The 24123-nt window shown below is 36.4% G+C and overlaps 3 protein-coding genes across 9 annotated transcripts in view; 2 read left to right on the forward strand and 1 right to left on the reverse strand.

The window, feature by feature from the left end:
• LOC106132686 (transcription factor HNF-4 homolog) overlaps positions 1 to 10637 on the forward strand; it is a 43065-nt gene extending 32428 nt beyond the window's left edge. For all 4 annotated transcript variants that reach the window (XM_060949669.1, XM_060949671.1, XM_060949670.1 and 1 more), the window contains exons 4-10: positions 2523 to 2650; positions 3395 to 3541; positions 4947 to 5067; positions 5418 to 5549; positions 6441 to 6677; positions 7317 to 7437; positions 9458 to 10637. In XM_060949669.1, the coding sequence (XP_060805652.1) occupies positions 2523 to 2650; positions 3395 to 3541; positions 4947 to 5067; positions 5418 to 5549; positions 6441 to 6677; positions 7317 to 7437; positions 9458 to 9509 (938 nt within the window). In that variant the 3' untranslated portion in view covers positions 9510 to 10637. The remainder of the gene's footprint in view (positions 1 to 2522; positions 2651 to 3394; positions 3542 to 4946; positions 5068 to 5417; positions 5550 to 6440; positions 6678 to 7316; positions 7438 to 9457) is intronic.
• A 1262-nt stretch (positions 10638 to 11899) lies between these two features.
• On the reverse strand, positions 11900 to 19977 carry LOC106132795 (fanconi-associated nuclease 1). Of its 2 annotated transcripts, none has more exons than XM_013332328.2 (11): positions 19294 to 19977; positions 18335 to 18628; positions 17908 to 18100; positions 17024 to 17251; positions 16611 to 16733; positions 16106 to 16337; positions 15748 to 15929; positions 14806 to 14924; positions 14245 to 14496; positions 13565 to 13734; positions 11900 to 12847 (listed from the first exon to the last, which is right to left on the reverse strand). In XM_013332328.2, exons 1-11 carry the CDS (start codon positions 19847 to 19849, stop codon positions 12671 to 12673), a joined length of 2526 nt encoding a protein of 841 aa, XP_013187782.2. In that variant the 5' UTR covers positions 19850 to 19977; the 3' UTR covers positions 11900 to 12670. The 2 variants fall into 2 exon arrangements, with proteins under 2 accessions (XP_013187782.2, XP_060805655.1); XM_060949672.1 differs by having other exon boundaries at positions 13453 to 13734.
• An 11-nt stretch (positions 19978 to 19988) lies between these two features.
• Positions 19989 to 24051, forward strand: LOC106132629 (dynein light chain Tctex-type 5). Of its 3 annotated transcripts, XM_060949674.1 has the most exons (4): positions 19989 to 20254; positions 21182 to 21375; positions 22928 to 23019; positions 23564 to 23701. In XM_060949674.1, the coding sequence occupies exons 1-3, from the start codon at positions 20177 to 20179 to the stop codon at positions 23004 to 23006; spliced, it is 351 nt and encodes a 116-aa protein (XP_060805657.1). In that variant the 5' UTR covers positions 19989 to 20176; the 3' UTR covers positions 23007 to 23019; positions 23564 to 23701. The 3 variants fall into 3 exon arrangements, with proteins under 3 accessions (XP_060805657.1, XP_060805656.1, XP_013187539.1); XM_060949673.1 differs by lacking the exon at positions 22928 to 23019 and having other exon boundaries at positions 20002 to 20254; positions 23564 to 24051; XM_013332085.2 differs by lacking the exons at positions 19989 to 20254; positions 22928 to 23019 and adding an exon at positions 20265 to 20563 and having other exon boundaries at positions 23564 to 24051.
• The last annotated feature ends 72 nt before the right edge of the window (positions 24052 to 24123 follow it).

The raw sequence follows: 24123 nt of genomic DNA on the forward strand, positions 1-24123 counted from the left end.
TTATCTGCATAAAGAAGGTAATGTCCCAAATTACTCAGCTCTAAAAACACATAGGTATCACACTAGTGATACATCGATATGTACTAACATATCGATGTTACTGACTGTTAAAACGATTATTGATAATTTTTATGTGTTTTTTTATAACAAACCCCGGAAAAAAACACTCTAATTCATGTGTTTGTATATTGCATCACGATGACTGTTCATTTCAAAATTTAATTTCACGCGGCATGATTACATACGTGTACATAATAATACGTTCAGCTATCTACATGGCGTGATTGACAAAATACTGAATGAGATATATTTAAATCTCTGACGATAGTTAATGTCACCGACAAGAGGACACGTTTAACCTCAATGCCTACCTTATTTAATTACCATATTTAAACCTTGTTTTCTACATAGTGTAGAGTAAATTCACTTCACTCTCCTCTTACTTCTGTTTTTTAAGCATTCTTCGATTCAACCACCCAACGGATAATTTTGTAAAATATCAGTTGTTTAGAAGAAAATTCCTGAGGTTTACATATATTATCCAGATTTATTAAGGGACACCGTACGAAACTGGGCTGGGCGATATTACTGAAGAAACTGAGTGACTAATTGATCACCACATAGTCGATATAACTGGTAATACCTACTAAGATAACATTTGGCATGTTTTTCCCGCTTGAAAATTGTAAGGAAATTACAACTGAATAAAGACCTTTCGCATAAGAAGTCACCCGAAAATACAAGTTTTCGTAATATATTTTTATATCAATATCATAATATCATAATAATAGTCTCCACGTAGCATATATGTATGTGAATAACATTGTCGCTTCAACAGAACCTCATCCCTATGATATTTCATCGACATAACAAACACATTAAAAACGTCATAATAATATTTTTTATCAGTACACGATACAATTTATCAGGAAATATAAGGAAAATATTATCGAGACGTGCTAGTGTCATCATAGCTGACCCTTAAATATTGGTAATAAATCTACAGTAATTTTAGTACACATGCTTTTTGTACAGGAGCTTTAAAATAAATATGTATTAACTATATTTTCCGCGGGATATCGCTCCCGTGGGGATTTTCAATAGAAAAAATAACTTGAGGCAAATATCGTCAACATAAGTCCAGTACCTACATGACTTGTTGACTTTATTCATAACAAACAAACATAGAAATCTTTTCATTTACAAATAATATTAAATACATACAAATAATATCTATTATTATGAAAAGTCAACTGATTTGTTGTATTGGAATCTGTTGCCTGTCATACAAAACGCTTTCCACATTATCTCAGTAATGACCTTAAGTTAATGAGGCGTAAGTTGTTTATCGTGTCAGAATGTCTTATTTACTGTAAACACCTAATTAGTTTTAGTTTATCTAACACATCGTTGTTTTGCCTATCGCTAGAGCGATGGCCCTTTGCGTGTGCTAATTCGGTAATTAGGTACTACCTATATCTATAAATTCTTACTATATCTTCTGGAATTACGATGGATGATTATAAATCATATTTTTCCATTAAACAGACGACAAATTTAAGGCTTATCATAGATCAATGATAAAAGATAGAAAAAAATTAACGTCTATTTTTGAAATTAAATAAAAACTGTATGTGGATATATTTATTTTTTTGTATATTGCAGCAATCATGCTATAAGCGTTTTACATCTTGAAAAAACAGGACTTAATGGCATATAGCGATGTCTATTCAGTAGAATATTATACGTGTAACGTATCATGTTACAATGTTACTTTATTAAATAATCTTGAATATACAAAAATACTTTGGAACTAACTTTACAGTTGGATATTTTTAATTTAGACTGGAGGCTGAATTATTTATTGTATAAATTCTATATCAACCAGATATTGACAAACAAAATGAAATGGATAATTCATCAAATCTATAAGTATACCTAATTAAATAAACCGAAAGTAACCGAAGGCTGTGTTCTAATCTTTGATCGCTCGGAATAGACAATTAATTAAAATAATTAGTCATACTCTTCGTCCGTGATATTATATGACCAATAATATCAAGAATATCACCTGCATCCTGACCTACTGTCAAAGTAATAATAACATTTGGTTGCATCATGTGTAATCAATACATAAATATTGATCTATACATTCTTAAGATACATGATACATATCAAGCGAAACGGAGCTGTCAAAAATCGATCAATAGTAATATGTCCATTATTCCTAAGACATTCTGGTTAATGAAAACACAGTTCCGCTTTATGAAAATATACTCTAAATCCTTAATATTAACATTATTTTTGTGGTTTTATTACTTTATCTTTTATTACTCTATGTTATCTCAACGGCCATTTAAAAGCAAATTCAAAAGTGTTATTCGAGTATTGCGCATAACTCATTGATTGTTAGGAAAAGCTATCAAAATATAGATATATTTATCTAAAAATAAATTATAAATCTTTATAACTTTATTAAATACTTAATTTTAGTTTAAGTTTTATACTTATCTCGTTCACAGCCGTACAGAATGAAAGAGACAGGATAAACTGCAGGCGACCTTCGTACGAAGAGCCGACGCAAGCCAACGGGCTCTCGGTCGTGTCCCTACTGAATGCTGAGCTTCTTAGCAGAAAGGTCATAGACGAGGTTGGTGCATATGTTTGGATAAGATTAAGTGTTCTTCGTCTTTATACAACCTCACAGTAAAGTCAGGTTTTTACACAAAACTACTCCCGTCTGAACTTCGGACCCTTAGCAGGGGAACCTAACCCATATTAGATTATGGTTAATTGTATAAGGTTATCTTAAATTGGCCAAAAATCTTTTGCGTTATAAAATTTGCGTGATAAGTGTTTAGGGAGGTGAAAGTTGATAATATATTTGGCCCTATGAACAATATATTACATATTATTTAAACAATAGGAAAAAGTGACTGACATGTCTTTCTGCCTTAACAAAATAATGAATCATTATTGTTATTGTTTATTCGTAGGAAAATAATAAGTTAATCAGTCATGTAGAGAATGCTAATTAGTCATATGTTTTTATTTAAATAAATAGTCACCAATGTTAACGCAGAGTAATGTTAACAAATGTAGTATCATGGTTTATTGTTGCTTAAATCAATCTCAATACTGTTATTTACAGATTTCTAATTCCCCTGCATGTCGCAAACGCCCTATGCTAATGCCATGCACCTTTTTCTATGATGTAAAAGTTATTTTGGATATATTTTTATGTCTCCTAAAAAAGGTTCTTAAACTTTCGCACACAATTCATTTAAAGAGATTAAAGGACTTACTTTCATGTCCGAAAAAAGTACTACGAATCCGCGGACATAAGCTATTTCGTAATTGGAGGCAACTTAAAACTAAGTATAAAATTTCACAGACAATCAACGTAAGCGACGCAGAAATCAACAATAGGAAGTTGGCGAAGATCAACGACGTGTGCGACTCCATCAAGCAGCAGCTCCTCATTCTGGTCGAGTGGGCCAAGTACATCCCCGCCTTCACAGAGCTCCATCTCGATGATCAGGTGAGAAATACAATACATATCATAGGCCGTCTCTGCTTCGTGTTTGTGGTGATGGCCACTTACGAAGCAATCAGTAATGTTGCGAAAATCAAAGAGCTTCTAACAGGTGTTTAGGTGGCAAACACAATACATGTCACGCCCTCTACTTCATGTTTGTGGTAATAACTGAAAAACCACATATAAATTACCAGCGACCCGCCCCGACTTCCCACGGGTAGCGTTTATACATATGAACCTCCCTTATGAATCACTCTATCTTTTTAAAAAACTGCTTTGAAATCCGTTGTGTAGTTCTAAAGATCTAAGCATACATACATACATACGTTCAGACACGAGAAACTATTTTGCTTTATACTATGTTGTGATATTAGCCTAATTTTTATTGTGAGTATGCTAGTGAATACTGACGGCAGTGAACAGCAATGTGACATAAAGATCTTCGAAGTTCTTATTATTTTCGAGTGGACTAATTAACCTTCACATCTCTTCTTATCGAGATAATGTTCATCTGTTTTTTGGACACGTAATCTATCTAAGCATCACAGTATTTCAAACAAAGAATTAAAAATAGAAAAAAATGCCCTTATTTATTTTTTGACCATATGTCTATTAACTATGCAACAATTGTTGTAGTCAACCCAGTCGCTGTGTACATAAATAAAACACGTACCAAATGCCTGCATTGACCCACGGGTTAGTATTATTCCGATAGCGGCATTGTACATACAACATTAAACTTACCAAATTCATTGTAATATAGTATTTATTACAACTGCATAGAGATGGGCACTTAACCCCGTACTGTGTTTTTGACTGCACTAGAATAAAATCGCACAACATAAAACGTTTAATATCAAAAGTGAGAAATAAAAATTGACGAAGTAGCCACAACAAATGTTTAATGATTTAGATAAAATATCTTGTAGAGATTATTTACCCATCATCATAACTTTTCTACTTTCAATGTAAAAAATTAAATTAAAGCTTGTTAATCGAAATTCAGTTGTTTTACATGTGTTTTTATGGCCCGCTCCATATGATATACTTATTATATTATATTATAGAAAGCCCAAGCTATTTAGTTACTAAAGTGATTAAAATATGTTCCAGAACATGAAGAAAACTAAAAATTGTTATTAATAACATTTAAATACTAAAAGACCTATATGTATCTTTAACATTCATGCTTATTTTAATTAGGTAATAAATAATTTAGTGCTCAAATGATTAATGCATTTTACAAATGCACAAGCAATTTAGCTTTTTTCTGGAAATTCCCACTAGAACAGAGCCACGCTTGAAAGCTAGTTAATGAATAAAGTACTACTTATATATGAACTTTATCTCCTATTTGGAACATACGTAATACGCACAGAAGATTTAAATGAACTTTTTCTTCCCACAGGTGGCGCTACTGCGCGCACATGCCGGCGAACACTTGTTGCTGGGCTGCGCGCGCCGCTCGCTGCATCTGAAGGATGTGCTGTTGCTAGGCAACAACTGCATCATCGCCAAACATAATATTGGTATGTCTACCATTCATTACTACTACACTTAATTATTATTATGAAATTACTTTTAGTACAATTGTTTGTAGTCATTATGTTGCGTTATATTTTGTTAAATTTTGGACGAAAACCCAGGATTGCCTTAGTTAGGTTTTTACACGAAGCGACGTACGCAACCTTTTAAAAGATTCTAACCCAAGTTGGGTCATGGTTTTTTGGTTTTCTACTTTCAAGCAAAAGTGATAATGCTACTTATCCATAAAGAACCGTCGTTTACAACGATTTCTTCTAGACAATCTAATCAATCTCTCTGACAAACACTATATTACCTATATAAATACAATAATAACATTTCCACACTATTCCAGATGGGCGCATGGACATAGACATAAGCATGATCGGAATCCGCGTGATGGATGAAATCGTGCGACCGCTCCGGGAGATCGACATCGACGACACCGAGTTCGCGTGTCTTAAGGCCATCGTCTTCTTTGACCCCAGTGAGTTGTAATTCATCTCTAGTTGTTATTGGACAATGTCAGTTGTCATTTTGACCCCAATTGTCACTTGACACTTGACTTGTGAAAAAAGAATAGGACCGCTCCATCTCTTTCCCACGGATGTCGTAATTCTTTTTTTAGGCGATGGGCTAGCAACCTGTCACTATTTGGATCTCAATTCTATCATTAAGCCCAATAGCTAAACGTGGCCGATCAGTATTTTCAAGACTATTGACTCTGTCTACCCCACAAGGGATATAGACGTGACCATATTATGTATGTTATCACTTGACCAGTAAGTTGTCGCTTGAGGCTAGTAACTTGCATCCGGGTGGCACTGAGTTCGCGTGTTTCATGGCCATGTTGACGTGTCTTCTTTAACCCCAGTGTGTTGTCATTTGAGCTCATTGTCACATGTTGTCTGCAACTGGGAACACGCCAAGATGAGAAAGAAAAAGAGAGAGATGTCACCAAAGACCAATAACTTGCATCTGCCTTATTTGACTCAAGTGGGTAATCAAGTATTCCCAGTTATTTATCATCTGATCCATATTAGTTGTCACATGACCCCAGTTCGATGCGACATGACCCCAGTTAATTGTCATTTGACGTCAGCGAGATGACTCTTAACCTCAAGTACACACATAGTAACCATGACATTTAAAATTTTGGCATGTAGATTTCTTGTTGCCTGTATCGACCTAAGAGTGCACTAAAAGAGGCCTAGAATCTCCGGGGTAATATGGTATCATAGATACATTAGTAGTAAATAAACATAAGCTTATGGCTAAAGTCATATACGTAAATTTGAAGACAGAAAATTCAATAAAAAAGGTTTTCTGGAAATCTTTCTAATACTTTTAAAAATCTATAGCTGGTGTTCCGTTTCAGATGCCAAAGGTCTCTCCCAGCCGCAGAAGATCAAGCAACTCCGCTACCAAATCCAGATCAACTTGGAAGACTACATCAGCGACCGGCAATACGACGGCCGCGGTCGGTTCGGGGAACTACTTCTGTGCCTGCCGCCACTGCAGAGCATCACGTGGCAGATGATAGAGCAGATACAGTTCGCGAAGCTGTTCGGAGTGGCCCATGTGGACAGCTTGCTGCAGGAGATGTTGCTCGGAGGTGAGTCCCGCCATTGCAGAGCCTCACGTGGTGGATAGTGCAGATACAGTTTGCGAAGCTGTTCAGAGTTGAAAAATGTGGTAGATCAATTCAATTGAACAACGAGTGCTTACTTGATCCTCGCTCATCTTTGCCAGTTGCTTTGTTGAACTGATTACATATTTGATAATGATGGGGATTAACTTACCCCTCTTGATCCAATTAATATGATAAACTTGTTAAGTTTATTTCGTCCTAGTCAAAATCGCGTAATATCAAAGTTAGACTGTTAGACTCTGAATTCCGACTGCTTCTGTCGACGAGTCTGAATATCTAGTTTAATAAGAGAAGCCGTGTGATTCCCGGCACCAATAAAAAAAAGAATAGCCGCTCCATCTCGTTCCCATGGATGTCGTAAAAGGCGACTAATTGATAGGCTTAAAAACTTGGGATTCTTCTTTTAGGCGATGGGCTAGCAACCTGTCATTATTTGAATCTCAATTCTATCATTTAGCCCAACAGTTGAACGTGGTCTATCAGTCTTTTCAAGACTGTTGTCTCTGTCTACCCCGTAAGGGATAAAGACGTGATCATATGTGTGTATGTATAAGAGAAGAATAGATGGAATGCACGTGGTGAAGGTTTGATCTGTGGCCGCAGGCGCGTCGGCGGAGGGCGGCATGGAGGCGGAGCCGGCGGGCGCGGAGCCGCCGCTGGTGCCGCAGCTGCCCAGCCCCGCGCCCTTCGTGGACCACGCGCCCTTCAAGCAGGAGCCCAACATGTGAGGCTTGCTACTATTGCTTCCGCTGAGGTTGAGGTTTCATTGCGAAGGCTGTCAATGCTATAGAACCTTTTTTGGTTCGGTGGCCCAAGTTGTCTAAGGGTTACTGGTCCATGGCGGCGTTCAGGCTCGACGACCTAAGTTTTCTTAGGATTTTTGGTCCATGAAAATTATAAATTTTTTTTTCATCTATTTCCATGTACAGACAAAAACATAAGTACACAGGGCCGTAGTACATTTTAGTGAAATATCTTTTAATGTTATTACAAAAAGTTATTTTGTTCTCAAACAACTATAAGTACTGTAACTAGTTTCGAATTATCTTGTTGTAAAAATACGGCTCTGATTCTTATTTATGTTGATGACTGTATGTTCATAAACGAGAAGTCGCTCAGACTATCATAGCTTTGAAAGACCATTGTCACGAGGGATTGTCACGTAAATATTCAGAATTTAAATCATAAAGAGATTAATTATTCATCTCTCCTCTCACGGGGTCTGCAATAAGGGGATTCAATTCGAAATAAACTTTCATTATACTCCATAAATCTCTCAGGTCACATTAAACTTAGGCTAGCTCCAAAGTAAGTTCGAGACTTAAGGCTAGGTCAATACTAATGTATATATTGATATAGTGGAATAGTTTATGAAAACGTTAAGTAATCTGAATTATTATTTCTCTTTACACAACCTCCTCAATTTTGAAATAATAATAAATCTGAGAGGAATGCAGTGAAGTTATGATTTCTACTAATACTTGATCTGTTTCATGAATCCAAAGTTCTTACTTTTGAAACTATATTATATACTTAATATATTATACGTAATAATCATACGCATCACGGTGTGTTACAGAGGAAAGCACTTTTGACAGTATAATAAAAAAAATTATTGTACTGAGATAAATGATTTAACAGACTCAAAATTAACGATTAAATGATGAACGAATTTACACTAAACTTACTTCAACAAAATCATAAATCAGTCTTAGGTGATGCATAAAAGGCAGCCTTATTTATGCAATCTCCTCCACATTTTTCCTAATCGATTACTGTCAAAAGTGAATCCTACCTTTATAGATTAGTTGCCTAAAATAGTCCTAAGTTGAGCTGTTTGTAGGGCTACTAATACGTATTTGGGATGGTCACATAAAAACCATATTGTGTGTGTATTACTAGAGGTAAACAGTATTAATTTATTGGTAATAAAAATCATTTAGAGATATAATTTATACTTTTCTGGCAGCTTATTTAATATTCCTGTTTGCCTCTGGTGATGCCACAGAGCATAATTATATGTAAAATAATATTGTTACAATCGATGCTATAAATTAGATGTTAAACAGAGCCTTTTTAACGTAAAAATTGCCTTACTTTGTAGTAATTTTGAACCAAAGTGCCTTCTTAATAATGTGCTTCTGATATAGATATAGTTATGCGACCCTTACATAAAGCTTTTACTGAGAATATTTTTATTTTATAGTAAATATTCTTTGAAATGACAATTATCACATTTTATAGATCTCATTTTAAAGTTTGATCAAGAAAATGTTTTGTATATTACGTAGTAACAAAGTATAACGACATTATCTAACCTATTTCGTTGATAAAATAAAGATATAAGAAATATTTACTCAATATCATAAGATAAATTTGTTTTAGATAACATGAACATTAAATGGATATGTTATTATGTCTAATTAATTAATAAGATTGTAAATACTCTTGACAAATCTTGCCAAATACTCAAAATGTCTTCATTTGGGTTTGACAAAAAGATAAATAGATCAATTGCATAATTTTAAATTACATACGGAGAAAACTAGGCTATTCTCAATTTCACTACAAAGCAAAGAAATAATTGTCTAAATATCTTATTGTTGCGCCCATTTTACATACTATTAGTTAAGTATTTTTATAGGTGGTATAACACGGGATTTTATGGTAAAGGAATAATTAACTGGTGATGGGATCCTAAATGTGGTTGATTCTAAAGTAACGAATGCGTTGTTTCTGAACAGGAGTCCCGCGCATGCTTCGCCAGTAAGGAGTGCCGACATTACTATGTTATAGTGGAACATAGCCTAAGGGTGAGACTAGATAAGGGATCGTCCATCTTTCACGCTTTCTCCTCTAATATAAATGGTACACTGCCATTTCCTTCTTTAAAAAAGCTCCGCCAATCTTTTGACACGCTTTGCCAACACAAATTAGAAGAATTAGAACGCAAAGAAGAAAGATAATTTTATTTTAATAAACATGATAAATGGACGATCTTTTAAGCGTAATATCAACCTTTTATCAACTACGTTGTATTTTATATTTGAGTGTTGTATTTACTCAAACGCCCCAGAGTTAAGACTATATTGACTTTAAGGAGTGCCTTCTATTATAATAATTGTGTTTGCCAAATATAAGGCAAGTTTAAATAAAGTGGCTGCATGCAATTTAATATTTTGTAGATTATAATGTTATGACAGCGGTGCCTGTAATTCGTAAGGTAATATTTACATTAAATACGTAGGTGTAGGTTCTGCCAATTTCCGAGTTATTTATACAATGTTAGATGTAGGTTTTGGAATTTTATATATTGTAAGTGCAATCACTTCCCTCGGCTGTGTAAAGCATGTTTAGGTAACATATCAAGTTAGAACAAATTGAAATCATTGAGTTTCCTTTAAAACTAAACTTTCGTATAGATATTTTTTATATAAATGTTTTATGTATTTTTAGTTTTCTGTTCACGTGGTGTGGTAATTGAAAAGATAGTCTAATAAATGTAAGACTAGTTGGTTACCAAGAGAAAGACAGGGGTCCGGTTATCCTATTATTAAAATCGTTTGTAAGTATTTTTACTGATTCAACGTTGGACTTTTGTCAGGAGTAAAATATCTTTTTTATTCAAATTTGTGTTATCAGCACAGCTATGTTTTGTGGTGCATAAATTATGCATTTTGTAGTATATCTTTTATTTAGTTATAATGATTATAAAATTGTATTAATTAACTAAATGCTCAACCCTTGCTGCTTGTTTTGGAATTTACCATTTTGCGGTGAAAGTTTCGTTAGGGATTAGTGCGAAAACCAATTAAAATAGGTGCCTTATGTCCCTACACTCGGTAGGTTGGTGTATTGTTGAATGTACATACTATGTTATGACTTTTTAGTAGAATATATTTTAATAAATAATCTGTTACACAACTGAAGTGTTTTATTTCACAATATTCCCGCTCGAATCAATACGTGTAATACACGTCACTAATGTAGTTATTTAAATCTGTAGGACTTTTGGTCGTAATTTGTACTGCACATATTACATTAGACAAATAATTCTACACTAATCACTATTCGAGGGCAACGGGCGTAGGTTTCTCCGTCACGTCCATGTATCCTTTCCTCCTGGTGAGCCGGTTCGCGCAGTACAGGTAGATGACTGACACGGCTGACACCGCAGACATGGCCAGCAATGGGATGAATACAGAAAACATTTCACTGGGTATAGTATGACTGTCTCGCTAGATCGGCTGGTTTTCTAGCTAATCCCAAGATTGGAGTGTTCCGAGTTAGTTGTCAGAAATAAAAATTACAACGTCATAATTTGGCATGTTATTTACACAAGAAGGTTCCATTTTATTTTATTGATTATTTTATTTTATGAAGAAGTAGTCTCTGTCCGGGAAAGAAGCGTAATTATTAAGTATTTATTATGCTACCGCGTAATTTATTTTTATACTACTATGCTGCCTAGCTAATCACAGAATGTAATGGGCTTGTAGCGGGAGCGATGATTCGGCTCGACCGCCACCAAATGGAAGATCTTCCGCCAGGCTAGGTGTTATATGCCTGGGGAACCGCGGCTCCGACGATGTTGTGTCGGAGGTTGTATATATAGCTCCAATCCGTGAAATCTCTGAAATCGCGATTTAGTTTCTTCTCTGCTATTGGTTGAGCGCGTCAATTTCTTCGAGATGATTGACAGTTGTTGTTTGATTGGATGTTGTGACGAGTGGCGTAGAGATGGCGCCACAGGCTTGTCGCGGGAGCGATGATTCGGCTCGACCGCCACCAAAGGGAAGATCTGCCAGGCTAGGTGTGATGCCTGGGGAACCGCGGCTCCAACGATGTTGTGTCGGAGGTTGTATATATGCTCATTTGCATATGCTATTCTGATTTTTTTTGTGGCTTGTGGCGTATATATTTCGTCCCAGTCTTATAACTTGTGACATACATAGCTTTCCTTTAGAGCGAACATCGAGCTTAAAAATCAAACGGTATTAAACTCAACAAAATTCGAAATTACTTTCTTGAAAGAGCAAAAAGTGAGAGGTTTAAAAAGCTGAGTAGACCCCAACATAAAAGTCAAAAAGTTTGTAAAAATTAATCAACACCGAGGCAGTATTTTAAGGTAACTATAACACCAATACTCAAATAAACAAATTTTATGGAAAATATGATTTAATACATCAATATAATGTACTATTACAAATCATTAGCTTTATAAAATACAATAGGCCTCTTCGTGCGTATATATACCCTTAAACTGAAATTTTTTGGCCACTTCTTTACCGAAGCTACATCTTTGAAAATCATACTCTTTTAAAGTAATTTTCAAATTCAACAATATTTACATTTTTTTTCATCACACTTTTTTAACCACAATTACTATCTTAAATTTGAATTACAATTAAATTTTTATTTAAGCCACAGTCCAATCAATTTCTCTTATATTGCACATAACCTTAGTCATCGATTGATAACTTTCCATACATAAAACCAATCTCTAACCCTAGTTTTTTTAAAGCTCAATTTCTTCAGTTCCTAAGTCATTTTAGACAATTAGTAATCTCGGCCACATTGGTGACTTTTAGAGGGTTCCAAATTACTGCTAGAGTAGAGCTTTGTATCACTCTCCGAAATAGCGAAACTACACCACGATGGCTTTCTGCTTCAAGTAATGCATCTTTTGTACTTATTTGCTAAGTTGGTCCATTTAAATTAAAAATATGTATCTTTCCAAGCTGATTTGGTAAAGAAAAACAACATAATTTCACACCTTTTTCCCGCAGATTGCTGGAGTCAAACAAGAAAAAAATGGTTGTGGGATTCTACTTTTAAGCTATTAGTCACTGTATGTAACTATCTCTATTCCACCATTGTTCCCCAGCTTAGTGTAGCCTATAAGACTAATGAATATTGGATCTGTCTACCCCGTAAGAGAATCCCTTAATCATAGACTAGTAGACAGAGGGCAAAGAAGCGTAGCTACTCGCAGCTCTCGCCTTGCACCGCGTGGTGTTCGCTCCCACGTAGCAGAATTCTACTTCGATATCGTTCTGCAACAAGTAATTCATCCACTGTATCTGCTTCATTGATGGCTTGTCCGTGTCCGTCTTCACTTCGACGAATTTTATCTGTAACAATATTTTTGAAATTTTTTATTGTGTTCCACTAGAGAATTTATAATTTTTACGATAATTATTATCGAAAACTCATATGATGAGGTCTTTTTCTTGGTGGACTTATATGAGTGATAAACAGAACTAAATATTCTTAAGCCATCCAGTTAAACGTAGCCTTAGAATTTCGAATATTGGTTCTGTCTACTCCGTAAGGTTTTAAGTCTATAGTCGCTAGGTCAATCCGACAATGGCATCGTATTAACAGCTGACAAACCCAATCCAGGATCAAGGTCAAAGTCACACTTGGAGTTTCTCTCCTGAGGTAAGGGACTAATGCCGGGAAAATGAAGTAGTCTCCGGCAGATGGCGGTGTGACATGACAATGAGCAGTACCCTCCCCGAGCACACGTGCCACAGCGCCAGGTCGGGGAAGCCGCAGTGCGAGCGGCGGTAGTCTGCGGCCAGTCTCCGGCAGATGGCGGTGTGACATGACAATGAGCAGTACCCTCCCCGAGCACACGTGCCACAGCGCCAGGTCGGGGAAGCCGCAGTGCGAGCGGCGGTAGTCTGCGGCCAGTCTCCGGCAGATGGCGGTGTGACATGACAATGAGCAGTACCCTCCCCGAGCACCCGTGCCACAGCGCCAGGTCGGGGAAGCCGCAGTGCGAGCGGCGGTAGTCTGCGGCCAGTCTCCGGCAGATGGCGGTGTGACATGACAATGAGCAGTACCCTCCCCGAGCACCCGTGCCACAGCGCCAGGTCGGGGAAGCCGCAGTGCGAGCGGCGGTAGTCTGCGGCCAGTCTCCGGCAGACGGCGGCCGTGCGCGCGCCGCCCAGGCAGCGAGACACGCCGCTGATGTTCGTCCAGCCGATGCTGCGCTGCACGCCGGATAGCTCGCCTGAAATGTCGCATAACATACTTATAATCTGCTTCTGTTATGTGAAGTTGGAAAACTTTGACGGTCTCTGTGGCTATAGTGCCAAGTGCACTATAGCCACTTGTGATGCGATTCCTGGGTTCTGATTGACCTGGGTCTTGGATGTCATAAAATAGTATTTCATAATACAAGTTTGAACTCCCTTTGAGGCTAATTTAATTTGTATAATTTGTTCCATATACATTTGCGTAAATATTTACTCAATATCCTTCACCACTTGCCCTTTGCAAAATGACTTTGATTAATAGTAATTTTAACATCATTTATCCAAAGCGAAGCACAACAAGCAAAACTGAGAGATTATTTAAAATTAAGTGGTAAAGAATTAGAGTCAATGTAAGTTTATCGCATCCACAGATTAATGACAACTTTGGGCAACCCCATGGCGGCTTACAATTAAAACTAACTGATTGAAATGTATTTGTTTGATTTGCATAGCATATGATCTAAAACACAATAAGAGCAACTTACATTCATCCCTGCTGTTCCACTTCTCGCTCATCGTGTCCACCATTTCATCCGTAGTACACGCCTCGATCCACGCCAATCTCTCTTCTATGAGAGTCTGTCTGTTTGTGTAGAAGCTTTCCGTAAATAAGTCTAGTGGGAACATCTGGTACCGAGTGAGGAAGATGCCCACGGTACCGCGGGGCTTGGAGTAAATTATGTCCCAGAATAGGAGGAAAAAGATCGTTGTAATTATACTGCCTTCCCAGTGGCCGCCTAAAATAAAATTAAAAAAAAATATATTTATAAAAAAATGCCCAAATGGCTGATCTGATTACGAAGAATAAAAAATATATTTTACTTGTAAAAACAAGTTACATGGATGATACATATTATTATTCTGGTCAGTGCTCTGTCTATGTCAGACTCCAAGGTCCCAAAAATAAACTAGTACGTTCATAAAGATTTGGAATAACTTGGCGATCGCCCAATAATCTAGGAACCTTAAGTTGCTTTAAGAAGAATCCCAAGTTTATAAGCGATATTATTAATAAAGCCGAGAATTAATTGAAAAGCCATACTAACCGTGCGTGAACTCTCCACTATCGATATAATGCGATATGCAATACTGCTCGGCGTCTTGTATCATGCGCTCAGACTCGAGGCGGGTCTCGAACTTTACTTTACCGCGGTTCGTGGTTCGCCTGAAATGTACACATTAGTCATTTGTGGAAACTATTTCAGGAAAAAAACTACTTATAGTTAGTGTAAGGGTAGGCCTTCTTATTCTTCATTGGCTTTAGTCCCGGTTGCATGCTGATCACTCCGGAGAGGAGCCCGGGGTATGTCTTTGATCATGGTTTGGGTGAATCAGGTTTATATACGAAGCAACTCCCATCTGATCTCCGCAACCTTTGTAGGTAAACCTAACCCGTATTGGATCTACCATGGTTACACATCCAGTTGCCTGATTGTGCAGGTTTCCTCACGATATTTTCCCTCGCCGAAAAAACTTATTTTAGTATTTAAACTGATGTACATAATTTCGAAAAAAGTAATTGGTTCATGGCCGAGGTGGGATTCGAACCTGTGCTTTTCTGCGCAGCAAGCATTTTAACCGGGCACCTTACCGATTCAACCACCGACACTCTAAAACTGTAAAGGTGTTTCTCTTGTACTATTTGATTGTGTTTACCATGAGAGAGATAAATATGTGAGTATACCATTCGGCATTCTGCCGTCATCTATACTCTCGACATGTCCAAAACCATCTGAAACATGACATGTCCAATACCTTTTTCGATTTTGGTCACCACATAGAAACAATTACTAATTAGTCCAATAGCTGTGTAAATGTGGTAGCTCAGCAAGTTCCTCTCAAATTTTTTTAAAGTTTTTTAAATGTGAAAATGATGACGTTTAATTTAAATAAAAATAGGCTCAAACGGCTCAGAAGCATGGGTATAGCCTATGTTTAAAAGGATGCAGTTGTTTTAAATGTCACCCTGTATAAACAATAAGACTCACTCCATAGGCTGTTTATAAATATGGTAGGCCGGTAGATTCTTCTCAAGAGTGGTTTCGTCCGGCTGTGCGTAACCCTCCAGCTGATCCGCCTTTGAAATCATTTTGCGGACGCGACAATGAAGTAATTCCTTAGCATGCTCTGGGAGATTGGAGTTCAACCCTTCTATCAATACCATCGCTGCCTGCAAAATGAAAGAAGGTCATTGTTAACTTCCATCTGTATGGATTTATAATGGAATTGAGATTTAAAATCGGGACAGGTTAATAGCCCATCGCCTACAAAAAGAATACAAAGAAAATTGAATGAAAAAATATTATCTCTTACTAAATACTATCTTTCCATTAATTGATGTATTACCTCATTAAACTCTTGCATATTGTTCAATATCAACGCTTTCTCCGAATACCATTCAGCCTTTTTGTGTTGTCTGAAGGCGATCTGGTTAATCAGCATCGTCAGTATGTCCACAGCCTGTGTGTTATGCTCTTTAGTCTTATTTCTTTTCAGTTCTACCACACCGGCCTCTAGGATTTTAATGTAGATGTTAGCAGGAGTGTATCGACGAAGCCACGGAGGCAGGGATTTGTAACTGTGAAGATTGATATCAATCATTATAGTTCTTCATTATAACATAGTTTCGCTATACATTAAATAGTTAATTTTGAGATTGTGTTTAACATGCAAGTGTTAATTTATTACTTGACCACTTTCAGTAAAAACAGATGCTGCTTTTATTACTAGGTATTCCCACGGGAATGAGGGCTCAGCCTAAAGTCTAGTCTTCATTACATATTGTAAACTGTTATTGTGGAAAAATTATAAACAGTTATCATCTTTCTTATAATAGTCTGAAAATACTTACGATAACATCTCTTCCTCACTGATACTCTTGTACATACTGTACACTCTAGAAATAATATCACATTTCTCCTTTAAATCCGTTCTTTCCAGGAAATCTTCATATATACATTGTGCAGTGTAGTATCTAAAGAAAAAAAAGATAATTCTTATTATAACATTGTATGCTAATTACATTACGTGCACGATAAGACAGTAGGTATATATTCAACTGATAGTATTGCCATTTTTATAAGTTACACCGATATACTTGCGTCTAAGGTCTAATTTCCCGCGGACATATGGACTGAAATGTCCTCTAGGACGAGCGAGATTAAGTTTAATGTACATGTAATAAGTCATTATTTTATTGAACATTTATTCTTTTTTCTTCAGATGCTGTCTTTGTTGGATCCTAAGCTTTGAATTAAAATTAACCTGTCAAACTGTTCCCTATTTTCGAAAACGACGCTGGCATCGTCCAGCCAATTGTCCTCAACAGGATAAGTCTCCCTTCCAATTTTATCATACAAAATGGTCAGTTCCAGCCTCTTCTCTCTAATGACATTGTAGTTGATTCCCAGGTACATGAGCATGTACAACTTGTCTAGAGTGTTCCGCGTCAGATCCGATAGCTTGAAACAGGGGCCTGCCTTTTTACTCATTCTGAAATTAACATAAAGTGGTTATAAATAAAAATAAAATCATTAATTTCCTCTTCTATTATTGTGAGTCTTATATCCTATCTCTTAAGTTAAACACAAATTACAGTATCAGAACAAATTACAGAATTTATGAAAAATTGATTTTTCATCAATTGAATGCCTTATCCAATTGACATTGAATAAGGCTGAAAAAAGTATGTCTATTTTTTTTATGTATTTTATCTTTTTCCTGGCTTTAGTGCCAGTTGCATCCCTATAACTCTGGAGAGGAGCACGGGGTTCGCCTTTGACCACGAATCCTTGATTGGTTGAATCAGGTTTTTACATGAAGCGACTCCCATCTGACCTTTACAGGTATACCTAACAGATATTATAATAGATCGATCATGGTTAGACATCTAGTTACCTGAATGTACAAGTTTCCTTACGATATTTTCCCTCAATATAATAATATTATATCTATTTATAATTAAAAATAGATAGCGCTATCAATGTTCTGAAGTCTGACTAAAAATAGATGTATTTATGTTTTATCTAAATAACGTGTGCGAACACAAAAGCAAGTAATACAAAATTACTTAGTCTTTTCTTTAACGGCCTCAAGTAAAAGACACGTCGAAAGACTTGGTTAAAAGATATGAAAAATAATATATGTACATTTTAATAACTCTAGCATCATTGCTTTGTGAGCCGCCAGTGAAATAGTTCCCGATGGAAGACTTCCTACAGTAGTTCCTCAGGGCATCAATAGCATGTTGTTTTGATAGGATCTTTAGTTTCAAATCCTTGCATATCTGTTTGAGTTCATCAGCTTTCAGTATGCCAGCTAAATCTTCAAAAGTTAAATTACCTGTAAAATAAATTAAGTCATTCGTAATTATTGTCTGAAGAATGCATACACAAATATGAATCATACACATAATCACCACTTTCATAATAGAGAGGGTAAACAGTATTGATCTTTTGGCTATAAATTAATTTAGATATGTAATTTTCTAAAATCATGATTGTTTACCTTAAAGTACCTACATACAGAAATGTATTTTATTGAACAACTGCATAATCTTCTACAGATAAATCTCACCTTCACTGTTATTGTGACCCACAGAACTTTGTAGAAGCAAGCCGCTAGCAATCAAAGACTGCAACATTAAATTAAAGGTAGAGTCATCCACTTGGCTACCTTCGCCGACGATAGCCCTCACTTGGTCGACTCTGTACCAACCGAGCTTGCGCCAGTACAGACGGCACACCACTCGCGCGCCTGGATTTAGCACAGAGAGGCAACTGTGTAGAACCATTTGGCTTTCTTCTGCTAGTAGCCTTTTTAAAGACTCCTTTTCTAAACATTTTTTAATTATGTTTATAAACGATTTTGCTGTAATATAAAAAATATGCCATGTAATAAAATTTTTAAGATTTATAAATAGATAACAATCTAATTCTACTAGAACAGTAACCTGATCAGTATTGCATGCATTTCAGCTCAAATTAGTCCATAAAATACCATCAGTTTTATTGCTATCACTGCTGAAATTGTCACACACTTCTTCAAGGCCATAAAGTTTAAAGGCACATATAAAAACTATCTAACCCTGGTTCTGTATTGTATGGAACTGGTATTTCCTTCCTTTAGTGAAATAATTCTCTTAGTAGTCTTAACTTTTAGAGGTAGAAAAATAAATTCCAACTAATTTTATAAATTGGAAAGTAAGTTTATTTGTTTGTATTACCTCTTTAAGCCTTGTCTACCGAGCCAAGCCAGTCTTCTTAAAATTTCTAATAAATTGAATTAAGATTATAGAAAAGGACATAAGATGTCATTCTGGTAAAAACTAAAGTTCTTGTAGGATTTGTGAAAAACCTGTATTCTTATGTGGGTGGTGCTAAATTTTTGCAGGCGAAGCTGCAGAAAAAACAAACTACATACAATTTTTATTTTATGATACACCAGCGCACGCTAAGCAGCACACCATTATCTCCGTGACTTTTCATGATTCAGAGAATCAGAATAAATATTATACAACTTACTGTGAAACTTACTTTTGTCATCTTTTGTATAATCATGATTAAATGCGTCAGTACAATCAAATCCCTGAAACTCAGGTTCTAATTTTCTTTTCACTGGAGTCTTCTCTGCCACAATTCTCTTCTTGGTTGGAGAATAAAATTTGCTTCTTGAACTTGTACTTGATTTGGGACTAATGAAAGATTGTGGTGTTTTTGAAGGAGTATGTGAAGATACTGGCTTTTCTGGAGTTAATGAATAAAGTAAAGTACCTTCAGATGAATCAGAATTATCATTCCTATTGGTAGTAATCGGTTCAGGCAAATCAATATCAGCCACACTTCTACTACATGATGATAGAAAAATATCTTCATCATCACTGCATATGTTTATAACCTGCTTTTCAGGTTCCATAATTATCTTCGTTGACTTCGTGGCTCTTGGCGATTTGGTTAAACTCAGACTGATTTTTTTGTTGATCTTACTTTTAGAAGTAGTATTATTTACCACAACTTTTTCTTTACTTTCAGAAATATTGCTGATTTTGTTCCTTGCTTTGAAAAAAATATCAAGGGACAATTGTCGACTCATATTTACAGAATTATATAAAATAGAGGCAGGCTAACTGACTTCATCTATTATTGATATATTAAAAAAATCACCATAATACCTATTACAATAAGTTACTCCAAAACGAAAGAGGGAAAACAACATGCATGACTTAGGTACCTACAAACATATTGGCACGTACTTACATTGAAATATCAAATTGTCATGAAACTGTCATAACTATATAGCAAAAATATACAGAGATACAGCCAATTATTGTGAATTAAAAATTCTCTAAAGAGCTTACCTATCATTCCATGGTGGGCAATCTAGATGGTCACTTAAATATATTTTAACATATAAATTACAATGTCTACAGATAATCGAAAATCAAGCACGATAAGTATTGATTATGGGCGACGAAAAAGTAGTACTAAACCGAAATTGGTAAGTATGTAATGAAGAGTGATTGGCCTAAGAAATTATCGTAGGTAACTAGATAGTTTTACCAGGTAGATTACTCTTACCACCAGATAGCTATCTATGTACTTCTATAAATCTGTATACGTACGTACCTATAGGTACTGTATAACAAAGGTATCGATCAAACCCTTAAACCTGTGCTTCAGACTACGGAAAAAGGTAGGCTACTAAGTGTGCGATATACCTATCTAAATACTTGATGGTAAGAGATAATTTTAATGATCCTAAATTATGTCAGAAAGCAAGCCAATACTTCCACTACCAGCAAAGCAAGTAAGTATTTACATTATTAGTAACTAACCGAATGTTCCTTTGGTTCCACCTTCTTAAACTTCCCAACTAACCTAACCTTCCTTCTACCTACCTAGGTACCTAAGATTTCGGAAACTTGACTACTTATTTACAGGAGACTAATTTAGAATTCAGAACCTCAAGAAGTCCTGGAGCTATCCACTACGTAGTATGAATTTTGCTCCTTCTTCTTAAAGCAAATCTCTTTTGGGGGTTATTTACGAATTTTGGTAAGGCATACCTACATTTGTGTTATCTTCTCTCTTCAGGTTAAACTCTTAAAGAAAGAAACAGAGCAATAATAAGATAAAGGTATGCTTTATTAACGATTGTGAACAAACACACTAACAACGAGCCTCCTCCCATCGTTATACCTACATTCACTCCATCTCATATCCGTGAATCTGGCGGAACGTAAGCGGCGACAAAGGGGATAAACACTCTCGTCAGTGACATACAATCAACAACCATGACACAAGCTGACGAGAGACTAGACTAGACTAGAGAGGCTAGATGAGGTTCACTTTTAGATCCACTGTACGAAACGAGACCTAATACCTATCTATTGTACCTACAAATTTTTACTATTTCATGTTGAAGTTAAGAACCTACCAGCCAACATACCAACTCAACCCAAAGAAACGTTTCAAAGAAGACGACGTGAAGAAAATATTGAAAAGAGTCGTCGACCCAGAGCTGGAAGAGGTGGAGTACAGCGAGAAAGAAGTCCCTGAAGTGATCCTCAACTTGGCGGAAATCGTCAGGAATGCTATCAAAGACGAGAACTATAACAGGTGATTGCATTGCGTCTCCCGTACCCCGTAAGGGATAGACAGAGATAGTAGTCACAAGAACAGACTAGGTACGTTGATAGATACGTTTGAAAGCCAAAAAGTTATCATACATAACTAGGTACAACATATATCACGTCTCTATCCCTTACGGGGTACACAGTGCCCAATAGTCTCGAAACGACTTAGACTGAAACGTAGGTAACTTTATCAACGTTGAAAAGATGTTCAATAGATAAGGGTTCAGCTATGGTAGCATGGGCAATGAGCATACGAATTAAAGCGGCACATCTAATGACTTATTTGTAGCGGGAGCGATGATTCGGCTCGACCGCCACCATAGGGAAGATCTTCCGCCGTCGGAGATTGTATACAGGGTGACATTTAAAACAACTGCATCTTTTTAAACATAGACTATACCCATGCTTCTGAGCCGTTTGAGCCTATTTTTATTTAAATTAAACGTCATCATTTTTACATTTAAAAAACCCTCAAAAACTACGTCACACGCTTTATTAAAGACCAATACTACAAAAAGAAATTAAAACCAAACATGTAAATAAATGTCTGAAAAATAAATTATTTTTCTAGTATCAAGATCAAGTAAAGTAGGTACAGAGGTATCGTTGACCTACAAATCTTACGCGTCACTTTTCCGCCGGCCGGGGTGATATTAGGATCGTGGATTTTGATACTTTTATTTTTTTTCGTACTTTCTGAAATATAAACCGATATTCTTCTTTTAACGTTTTTCAATATCCTTTAGATACATACATACATAAATCACGCCTCTTTCCCGGAGGGGTAGGCAGAGACTACCTCTTTCCACTTGCCACAATCTCTGCATATTTCCTTCGCTTCATCCACATTCATAACTCTCTTCATGCAAGCTCGGCGGTTTCGGGTACTTTTGACCTGACCCTTTACCAGGACGTCCTTAATTTGATCAAGATACGTTCGTCTAGGTCTTCCCACTCCGAACTTTCCCTCCACACCCTCCATGTATATCTGCTTATCCTTTAGATGAGTACACTTAACAGTTAAATTTATGCAGTTGAATTAAAAGACACCCTGTATATTGCTCCAATCCGTGAAATCTTTGCTTGCGCTTATTTTTGGTTGCGATTTAGGTTTTTCGCTGATAATGACTGATGCGCGCGTGATTCTATTTTTTATTTATTTTTGTGACTTGTGGCGTACAGATAGGTATCGAAACAACTTCTTCATTCCATGCTGGGAAAAAAAGCGAAAGAAGTTTTGTATGTCATCGCCATTTCAGGTTTTATTATTGTCGTTGTTTGTAAAGTTTGTGGTAAAGTTCTTCTTCAAATAATTATTCACGGACTGTCAAATAGATAACCTACTGTTTGACAATAAAAGAATGTAGAAGCGCTGTAAATGTGTGAGGACCCAAATTATAAAGTTGACCAATAACTAAAAATGAAAATATCGTTGGGATGTTGTTGTTCGTCCCGTTTATAGCTGGCTTCATAACTATGCCAGTCATATGTTTCTGCTGTTGTAGGAAACGTTGTTGAATTTAATGAAATTTCAGTGACTGTCAACAAGATGGTGCAATTGTTACCTATCCTGCCATTTTTGGCTGGGATGGCAACGTATTACTTCTGCTGTAGAAGACTGGGTTGCGTAAGTAATATATGGAGCAAAAACTTTTTTGCTCTAATTACACTGGCTAAGAGCCGTCGTAAGGATCGGTAGAAAAAGATTATGATTCTGCAGTGAGGTTCACAATATTTCTTTTACAAGGTGGCATAGGTTTTTGGGATAAGTGCACACAGACCATGGAAGCTTGGGACCACAGACATTGATATGGCATGTGTCGAAGAAATTTGAAAGATTTCGTCTCTGTCTGCCCCTCCGGGAAAGAGTTCGGTTCCGATGAAGAAATCGGACCCGAGACTATTTTATCACAGTACGTCCAAAGCTTCACTTGGTATTCCAAGTCAATACAAGGCCAATAACTTATGTAAAAAGAGAACAGCCGTGGCCAAGCATTAGGCATTGGCTTTTTCAGATCCGCCAAACAGTTCGACAAGACCATTTCACTGAATTCCTTGTGACAGGGCAGGATCATAAATATAAAGGACATGAATCAGGACCAACAAAGACAAGCGAAACCGAATTTTAGCCTGATGAGTACTTTGCTTTAATGTTCCTTTGTCCTTTCCAGATATAGGATACTAGTTACGGTGACGATCGGCCAGCGCCGGCAGCAGAGCGTGCAGATGTTCCACTCGTTCCTGTGGGACCACGAGCGGGATGGGTTCGCGACCCACAACTACGAAAACCCGCACATCTTCGCCAATGTCACCGTCTACGCAGTTTATTTAGATTAGTTCGTTATTTTGAATTTCAGTTTCTCTTACGTTTTTGTGGAAGGCTAAAGTTGGTATTAAAGTTACTTAAAAAATGTTTTCTTTAAGTATGTTGATTTTTGTTTTGTTATCCTACCCCCCAAATTAGTTTCCGGAATTTTTTTATGAAAGGACAGGTGAAGTCCCTTAGCAGACGAGCTATCAATGACAATAGATTGTTGAAAAACGTAGAGGAAGCAAATTAAGTATAGATACATTCAGAGTCGTGATAAGTAGAAAGATGTAGCCTCTGCCTTCCCCTCTGGAAAAGAGGCTAAAAGTGTGCATGCATGCCCTTAAACAAATTAAGTAGGTAAATAAGTAAAATTTGAATTATATTTTTGATATTTCACATCTTGTTTGTTTTGATGGATTG

This window comes from Amyelois transitella, chromosome 19, assembly GCF_032362555.1.
Source record: "Amyelois transitella isolate CPQ chromosome 19, ilAmyTran1.1, whole genome shotgun sequence".
Lineage (NCBI taxonomy): Eukaryota > Metazoa > Arthropoda > Insecta > Lepidoptera > Pyralidae > Amyelois > Amyelois transitella.

Coding starts and splice junctions, on each gene's coding strand:
- LOC106132629 (XM_060949673.1), top strand. CDS start 20,177: ATGTCTACAGATAATCGAAAATCAAGCACGATAAGTATTGATTATGGG. Junction 20,255..21,181: donor GTAGTACTAAACCGAAATTG/GTAAGTATGTAA, acceptor TTCATGTTGAAG/TTAAGAACCTACCAGCCAAC. Junction 21,376..23,563: donor AAAGACGAGAACTATAACAG/GTGATTGCATTG, acceptor TGTCCTTTCCAG/ATATAGGATACTAGTTACGG.
- LOC106132795 (XM_060949672.1), bottom strand. CDS start 19,849: ATGAGTCGACAATTGTCCCTTGATATTTTTTTCAAAGCAAGGAACAAA. Junction 16,338..16,610: donor AGTGAGGAAGAGATGTTATC/GTAAGTATTTTC, acceptor CAATCTTCACAG/TTACAAATCCCTGCCTCCGT. Junction 14,925..15,747: donor ATTTATAAACAGCCTATGGA/GTGAGTCTTATT, acceptor TGTACATTTCAG/GCGAACCACGAACCGCGGTA.